The 8809-nt window shown below is 46.6% G+C and overlaps 1 protein-coding gene across 1 annotated transcript; it reads left to right on the top strand.

Moving 5' to 3' along the window:
- Positions 1-877: 877 nt before the first annotated feature.
- Positions 878-8490, top strand: PSMD9 (proteasome 26S subunit, non-ATPase 9). The gene is made up of 6 exons (XM_083476518.1): positions 878-1105; positions 1697-1799; positions 4633-4826; positions 5451-5552; positions 6744-6832; positions 8131-8490. The coding sequence occupies exons 1-6, from the start codon at positions 983-985 to the stop codon at positions 8156-8158; spliced, it is 639 nt and encodes a 212-aa protein (XP_083332644.1). The 5' UTR covers positions 878-982; the 3' UTR covers positions 8159-8490.
- Positions 8491-8809: the final 319 nt, after the last annotated feature.

Raw genomic sequence — 8809 nt, 5'->3', positions numbered from 1 at the left:
AACTGTTCTTAACCTGAAGCACCACTTTAGCTAATGGGGCCTCCTGCTGCTGCCACGCCACCGGAGCACGATTTCTGTTCTCATCCTGATGCAAAGTTCTTAACCTGAGGTACTATTTCTGGGTTAGCGGAGTCTGTAACCTCAAGCGTATGTAACCCGAGGTACCACTGTAAATAGAAAAACTTAACTGAGGTTCTGCCCCCCCTCAAATCCCATAAATCCTGGCTACATGATCATATTATAAAGTAGTTGTGTTCCATATTATATAGAACAATTACTGCCAACAGTTCTTTGTTTCTCAATTACAGATAGGTAGCCGTGTTGGTCTGCCATAGTCAAAATAAAAAAATTCCTTCTAGTAGCACCTTAAAGACCAACTAAGTTAGTTCTTGGTATGAGCTTTCGTGTGCATGCACACTTCTTCAGATACATCTGTATCTGAAGAAGTGTGCATGCACACGAAAGCTCATACCAAGAACTAACTTAGTTGGTCTTTAAGGTGCTACTGGAAGGAATTTTTTTATTTTGTTTCTCAATGTATTTCTTACCAATACAAAATTTGGTGTGGCGAGAGCAAATTTTTATTTTGAAAGTGTGGTCCAGAGAGAAAAGTTTGAGAACCCCTTGATGACTGGCAGAGGACCGCAACACCCCCCCCCCCCAGACCTGGGACCTCCTGGTTCGCCGGCGCATGACACGTGTCTATATAGAGCAACCTCGCTTCAGCATATGGGGGGGTTTCAGGAGGCGGGGAAGCCCTTGCGCAGGACGCCCCCACCTTCCCGGGCCCTCTTCACACGTGCACAGAGCCTTCCCCGCCCGGGCGCTGCGGTCGTCACGTGTGAACCGGTCCCCGCCCCTCGCCGTCACGCGCAAACCCCGCCTCTTCCTGCCGTGACGAGGCTGTTTTGGTTCCTCCGTCGCCCCGCGGCTGCTGCGTCTGGAGAGGCGCCCCTCGCCGGGCCTCGTTGGCGGAGCCGGGATGTCGGCGCAGGACGAGGCTCCGGAGCCCCAGGGCATCTCCGTCAGCGACGTGCAGCTGCTGCTGCGGAAGAAAGACGAGCTGGAGGCCCAGATCCGAGCCTATTACGGGGTCCTGGAGGACGTGAGTAGCAACTCCCGGGCCGGGCGGGTTGGGGCCTCGCTCGCTCGACTGCCTGCTCCGCCCCGGGGTCTCGGCGATCCTAGGGCGACCCGGGGAGCTGCTGCGACGTCGTGGCCTCGCCCTCATTGCCCTGGTGAATTTGCCGCCCTGCCCTCTGCACGCCGTTGTGTTTCCCTCCTGCATTGCCGGGGGTTGGGATGGATGACCCTCGGGGTCCCTTCCAACCCGATGGTTCCATGAGGGTACCTGTAACCTTGCAGCGCTTGGTGTCTCTTAATGCTACCGTGGTCACCTCTTGTTTTTATTATGTGTTTTGATCTTGTATTTTAATCTTGTGTACTACCCTGAGGCCTACGGATAAAAGGCAGTATGGATATTATTATTAATAATAAACTTGCAAACTAAGATCTCTGTTAATAGCAATGCTATACCTATCTGGAAGTCTCATTGAACTCAATAGAACTTACTTCTGAGTAGACACGTGTAGGATTGTACTGTAGAGGAAAGAGGATTTTAAGCTAATACATTATCTGCCCTATTCAGGAAAAGGTCTCAAAGGGGTAATTGTGTTTTTTTCTTTTTATGCTGCAGCAAAAAGGTGTCGGGATGAACGAACCACTTGTGGATGTTGAAGGCTATCCACGTGCTGATGTGGATGTCTATCAAGTCCGGGCGGCAAGGCACAACATCATCTGTAAGCAACAGTCCCCAATTTAATTGATTTGCAGCCCGGGTACATTTACTTGGGTATGTTTACTTGGTAGTCAGCTGCACTGTTTTCAGTGGGGCTTACTCTCAGGTAGCATTCAGTGCTTGGGATTGCAGCCGCAACACATGAGTTCAGAGGGGCTTAGATTGGCTTGCCCACCAACCTGAAAGGAAGATATTACTTTAACGGGGTGGGATGTTCTATATGGCTGGACAATATCTGGTTTTCAGCATTGAGCTATATCCCCAGTTAATATACCAATATATCACAGTGTCTGAAATAAGGATGGAGCTATGCAGAGACCTCAGTTGGTTCATGTTTTTCCCGGTATCATGATTTTTGCTGGCACCTGCTCTTCTGTTTTGCTGCCCCCTGCATGAGGCAGGGAAGAGCTGAGCTGGCAAGAGTTAACAGCAGGTGCAGAAACGAGAGGAGCATTGGCTGGCTTCACAGTTTCCCCCACATTGTGATTTTTGCATAGCACATACACACAGAGAGAACGATTCATGATACATTGCCAGGTCAAACATTACGAAACCGATATCATGGTATGGACTTCAAACTGGTTTTGGACAATACAGTGGTGCCTCGCAAGACGAAAAGAATCCGTTCTGTGATTCTCTTCGCTAGCGGTTTTTTTGTCTTGCGAAGCAAGCCCATTGACGGATTAGCGTATTAGCGGCTTTTAGCTGATAAGCGGCTTAGCGGCTTAGAAAAAGGGGGGAAAGGGGAAAAAACCCGCAGGAACTCGCAAGACATTTTGCTTCGTCTTGCGAAGCAAGCCCATAGGAGATTCGTTTTGCGAAGCACCTCCAAAACGGAAAACTCTTTCGTCTAGCGAGTTTTCCATCTTGCGAGGCATTCGTCTTGCGGGGCACCACTGTATGTCTCCCAGCCCTGGGGTTCTATAATAAGAAGCCTATGATCAGCAACCTGTGGATAATGCTGTAATTCTGGTACAAGTGCAGATAAGGTCTAATGTGTAGAGCATCTAATGTGTAAAGGTGTTGTTGTTTTTTACAGTCAAGTGATATATAAGTTTTATGAAATAAATAAATAAATCCACTTTTCATTGCTTGAAATAAGAAGAAATAACCTAGTCCCAGTCACTATGAAGCCGTGTTAGAAACTCAGATATATAAGCTAATTGCCAAACGGCGCCTGGGTTACGGTTACCATAACTAATTGTCTAGGCGCCTCTTTTAATGATGCCATTTATTGCTTTTGTTGTTAATTTAATTTCTATACTGCTTGATATTTTAAAGGGGAAAAAAACCACAGCAGTTTACAACACATTAAAACATCAAATAATCCAGAATAAAACAAAATCAAGTTTCAAGGAAAATATTTCATATCCTTCTCTAGGTGAGATTTTGCTCTCCCCATGTTTATTTACCTGCTTAATAGGGGGTGAACCATGTACTCCTTGGAGAAAAAGGTGAGATATAAATGCAATAAATCAGCTGTTCTGCTTAAGAAAGCTGGAGGGGCCAGCCTGTTGGAAATGTCAGTTGCCATCCTGGCATCCAGAGATCTCCACAGGGTCACTATTGGAGCCCCAGCAGTAGCAAAACGCGCCTGGCACCTGGCTAATTTCTAACGCTGCTGTGAAGATAGGATTCAAAGCAGTGCGGGCAATATCCTCAAAGCCACAGGGAAAGGGGTTTTGTAGGCTTGGCAATGGGTGGCTGGGGCGTCCGCATGTGGCCCAGGTCTTTGTCCTTCCACATGATTAATGCAATAAAATAAATCACATGGATTTGGGAAGCATGTGAACATTTGCATAACCTTGAAGGAAAGACCATGTGTCCTTGGGAGAGTATCTGTTCTGCATGCTGAAGATCCCAGCTTCCCATTGTGGCAGCATTTACAGGTGGACCTGTGACCAGGAAATATTCCCTGGAGAGCTGCTGCCAGTCGGTGTAGGCAGTACTGAGCCAGATGGACCCAGATCAAATTTGGTACAAGGCAGCTTCCTATCTTAGGAGAATCCAGCTGTTCTCTGATGTATAGTTCAAGTAATTTTGTTCTCATTTTTTGAGTTAAATATTATTTTGTTATCATATATAACAAATGATTAATATTTTATCAGGTTTATTCATCACTGTGTACCAAAAAAAAATCTCTAAGCAGCAGGGTTTTATAGGTTTATTGGTGGCTTAGAGACATTATTATTATTATTATTATTATTATTATTATTATTATTATTATTATTATTATCATTTATATGGAGTGTGCAAGCTTGTTTTCTGCTGCTGCAGAGGGCAGGACCAAACCAATGGATTCAAATTACAAGAAATGAAATTCTAAGTAATCATTAGGAATAACTTTCTTGGTGGTGAAAGCTGTTCAGCAATGGAATGGACTCCCTTGGAAAGTGGTTGGCCAGCCATCAGTGGTGGTTTTGAAGCAAAAGTTGGTGGCCTTCTGCCAGAGGGTCTTTAGCTGTGATTCCTGCATTTCAGGATGCTGCACTATATGGACCCTTTGAGTCCCTTAAAGCTCAACAATTCTGTGATTATTGTTGTTTGTAGACCATTTCCTGAGATCGCTCTGCCATTTCTCCTTTCATCCTTTTCATTCCTATACTGTACATTATTGTACTGAAGCCTCAGTACAGATTTCAAGCCAGCTTGAAATTGTTGCCTATTCTTCCATTGCCTCCCCTCCCCTCCGTTTCCTGCCAGGGATCCCTCATGCCTGTTCATCCCCAAGCACATGTGTGTGGATGGCGTTGCTTAAAGAACCATAATAACTCAGAGAACAGGTTTCTGTGCAAATACATCTTGGGCTTACAGGAGCTTCCCCCTGCTTTCAGGTTTGCAGAATGATCACAAAGCCTTGATGCACCAGGTGGAACAGGCACTGCATCAGCTCCACGCCCGGGAGAAGGAGAAGCGCGAAAAGGACGAGGCGGAAGCGCGAGCCGAAGCCAGGAGCCAGAGTCAGGTGTTGCCCCAGCCTTTTGCCAGGGTGAATTCTGTCACGCAGGGTTCTCCAGCGAGCTTCTCGGCAAGTATTGCATCTCTCTCACCCATCCAGACCTCTGTGGGTTTGTTATTTGGCGAAGTAGAACCCTGCTGCTTTGGGCCAGTAGCCATTGATAGCCTTACCCTCCTCGGTGAATTTGTCTAATCTGCTTTGGAAACTATCCAAGCCGGTGGACTTTATCACATCTTATTTGTAATTTAGCTCTTCACTGCTGTGTGAAGAATTCCTTCCTTTTGTCTGCCATTAATCTTTCATCCCCAACTTCACTGGATGACCCCACTGGGTCCTGGCATGATGAGAAAGGAGAAAAAGTGTCCATACCATGTATAATTTTATTTACACCTGTCACGTTTCCCCCCTCCGCCTGTTACTCAGCCATTTTCATTTGGGATACAATACTGCTACCAGCTCCCCTCCCCCCCGGCCATAATCCTTGCTGAGCTGTGCACAGGATTTCAGGTGTCTGCAGCTTGTATTTCTCCTTTTGTATCCCAAACAATCATAATCTTGCTGTTTTTAAAATTTCTAAGGTTTGGGCGGTCCCCTGCTATACTTAGAACAATTCTAAAGTACCGGGTACTGAGTTTGGCTTCCTTCCCAAGGGGAAACCAGGGTGTATAATGTGTTCTTTGGCTCTCTCTGAAGGGGTTGCAAGTTGAAGATGAGATCGTCGAGTTTGGCTCCGTCAACACTCACAACTTCCAGTCGCTGCAGAATATTGCCACTGTGGTCCAGCACAGTGAAGGGGTAAGCAGCTTCCCCCCCTCCCTCCGTGTCTGAAATGAAGTCTCGCCTTAATCCCCACAAATGCCCACAGAGCCTGCCAGTGTCAGTGACCAGGCAGAAGGCAAACCAAGCCACAGTGTGGAGCATGTGCAGAGCGACACTTGCCTGAAGTCACCCGCTGATGCTGCAACAGGGCAGGAGACTGATAGCTGCCGTCCTCCTTAAAGCACTTGTGTCACACCTACTTTCTGGCGCCAAAAGGGGCTTCCATGCTGCTGCTCCTTTGAACAATGAATCAAGGGGGTTATTCCCTTTGGAGTAGACCCTTCAGTGATGACCTGCTGGTGGAAAACAGCTCTAGCACTTGCTGTGAATCTGTAGCCCAGCCTGGAGGCACCAGTGACACAGTTCCCACCTGGGAAGGTACCACAGTCTGACTAATCATAGACACTGGTGTCCCAAGCAAGTCTACCAGGATGCATGGGGAGTGGTGTCCATTGCCCTTTACTTCTGTGGCTGGTTAAGTTGTGTGTGTGTCTGTGTGTTTTTATGTTTTTTTCTTATTTTTGAATTTTAAAATCAAAGCCTATAAATCTAACCCCACCTGAACACGTTATTAAAAAGCCTTTTAAAACTTAAATGCCATGTAAGCTGACAAAGCAGTGGTTTATTTGGAAGCCTTTGAGTAAAGGTTCTGTGATCAGTCAGTAACGTGAAATGTAACACCAAGTGACTCAGAACTTTAAATCCTATAAAGTCCCTTGCCCTTTACTTTTGTGGCTGTATGATTTGTTGATTTGTGTGTGTATTTGTATGACATAGAATCATTTGGTGTTTTTATCTAATCAAGTTTATTTGCTGCTTAATCAGAAGAGACAAAGAAAAGTAGAGCTAAATATTTATTAAAAATACCATTAAAAGGAGAGAAAGAAACTTAAAAACAAGTAATAAAATGACATGTCTAGGTAGACTTCCCTAATCAAGATCTTTTAGCAGGCGTCTAAAATGATACAGCTAGGGCCCCTACCTGATGTTAATAAGTCCCCACTTTTGGCTATGCCATAAGCCCAGCAATGAGGCACAGAGGACATGGGGGTCTCCCCTCCCTCCCTGCACCTACAGCTCCCTTGGGCATTCCACACGATATTCAGCCAGTTACAAAAACTGTCTTGGGTACAGTGAGGACTCTTGTTTATTTTCTGCCCCCTGCAGCAACCGCTAAGTGTGACCGTGATCCGCAATGGTCAGAAGCTTCATTTGGGGCTCACCCCGAAACGCTGGAGTGGAAAAGGGCTTCTGGGGTAAGCAATGCAAAAATCAAAGGCAGAACTGACATCAACACCTTTGTAGCCGGTCCTGCATCACTCTGTAACCTCTGTTCTGAACTGGCCAGCAATGATTGGAATCTTTGCCTCTCCCTTCCATGTGCATTGATGTTTGGCCGCACTAAGGGGAACATGTTGGGAGAGGGCCCTCCCCTGTGACACATGTGGCTACCTGTACAATCCTGCCCAGGTGCTAAGAGCCTTCACATGTTGCTGGTGAATGAGAGAGAGGGCCGTCCCTCCTCAGAGAGGCTAACCTGGCTCTTGCTTGGTTAGGCTTAGGCTTCCTGTTCAGACGGGTTTTTGGCAGCTAAGGGGCAGACAAATACTGTGCATTTCATAATGCTGTTTTTCAATGTCTGAAGCTGCCTTGATGAATCGAAGCTTGAGATAATGGTGGGATGTAAATAACTGAGTGAGGGAGAATACTCCTGCCTTCCAGAAGGGCTGTTGGGCTCCCAGTTGCCATCACCCCCACCAACATGGCTGATTTGGGGTGGGTGGGAACTAGAGTCCAGCAGCGTCCTGAGGGCTACAGCTTCCCCTCCCCACCTGCTCTAGAGGTCCATACCCAGGGAGACTTTCCCTGCCCCCCCCCAATGAAGCAGCTGTTTGTGTCTGTGTCTCCTCCAGGTAAGCTAAAATTGCATCCTGCAAGGACAAGGAGCTTGTGACCATTCCTGGCCGTTGTGTGCAGAAAGCTGGATTCTGCATGTAGCAGGAGGGTAGCCCTGGTCAACCTGATGCCCTCCAGGTGTTTGGGACTAAAACTCCCAACTGTGTGGGCAGGGGTTGATGGGAGTTGTAGTCCAAATGGTCTGGAGAGCATCAGGCCCAGGGTGTAGGAGTTTGTGTGCAGCCTGTTTCTGGACAATCTGGTGGCTGCCTCTTGCATGAATTTCCCAGGGTTTTTGTCCCATTGCTGGCAGCCCCCTTCTCAGGGAGAGTCCTGAGGGGTCTGGTGTCCTGGCCAGTCCAGGGTCTAGAATGGTTGTTGCACTTCTTTCCTTCCCTGCCCTTGTTTTGGGGAAATAACCCCTCCCCCCCCCGGTTTTTAACGAGAATCTGCAGTTCTTGACTAGCCTTGCCAACCATTTTACTTGTCCAGCTTGCTCATTTTACTTGTCCAACTGTCAAGCAGATGCTCTTGTGAGTTACAACCCTTCCTCAAATAAAAAGTGCATGTCTGAGAAGTATGATCCTCTGAGATTTCTTATAATCAAAATATTAGAATTGCAGAAGGTCTCATATCTTTCTCTTTTCTTTCCCCCAAGTTGCAATATAGTCCCTCTGCAAAGATGACGTTTTTCAGTGAGAAAGCTCCAAAGTACTTGATGGCATCTCAACCTGGGTTTGAGCCCCTTAACATCTACCCGAAGAAGCCAGGATGTGGAAAGACAAGCGCTGAGGCTTTGGTGTTGGCTGTCAAAGGGGTTTGAATCTGACACACAGATGCTGTTTTGAAAGAGTTTAAAGGATTTAAAGGATTAGTTAGTCCTCCTCTTGCGGTGTTTGCCCCTGTTGTAAATAAAAGTTGGAAAGGGGAGCTTGTGGATTTCTTACAGAATTGGATGACTTATTCTGTGACGTTTTGGTTTGCTTGGGAATTTGCCAATAAAAGTTTTACACCAGTACTCATGGTGTCTTTCCATTTTCTTCTTTTACTGTAGCATATCTGTTGTCAGACCTGGAATGTTAATTCATGTTGTGCTTTGTATTATCAGGTCATTTTGAATAAAGTTTTAAAAATAGGCTTCATGTTCCAGCTTAGACGGGGAAGGGACATAAGCTCAGTGGCAGAGCACTTGCCTTGCATATGGAAGGTCCCAAGTGCACTTCCTGGCATCTGCAGGTAAGGCTGGGAGAGACCCCTACCTGAAACCCCCAAGAGCTGCTGCTGCAGCCATTGTAGCCAATACTGAGCTAGATGGACCAAAGCTCTCCCTTGGTATT

This window comes from Podarcis liolepis, assembly GCF_965112155.1.
Source record: "Podarcis liolepis genome assembly, chromosome: 15".
Classification (NCBI taxonomy): domain Eukaryota; kingdom Metazoa; phylum Chordata; class Lepidosauria; order Squamata; family Lacertidae; genus Podarcis; species Podarcis liolepis.
Note: the sequence above shows the minus strand (reverse complement) of the source record. Positions and strands in the feature narration are given on the sequence as shown.

Bases quoted from the DNA above. Each gene is read 5' to 3' on its own strand.
- PSMD9 (XM_083476518.1), top strand. From the start codon at position 983: ATGTCGGCGCAGGACGAGGCTCCGGAGCCCCAGGGCATCTCCGTCAGC. The intron at 4,827-5,450 runs GCAAGTATTGCA...CTCTCTCTGAAG, and splicing joins GTTCTCCAGCGAGCTTCTCG to GGGTTGCAAGTTGAAGATGA. The intron at 6,833-8,130 runs GTAAGCAATGCA...CTTTCCCCCAAG, and splicing joins AGTGGAAAAGGGCTTCTGGG to TTGCAATATAGTCCCTCTGC.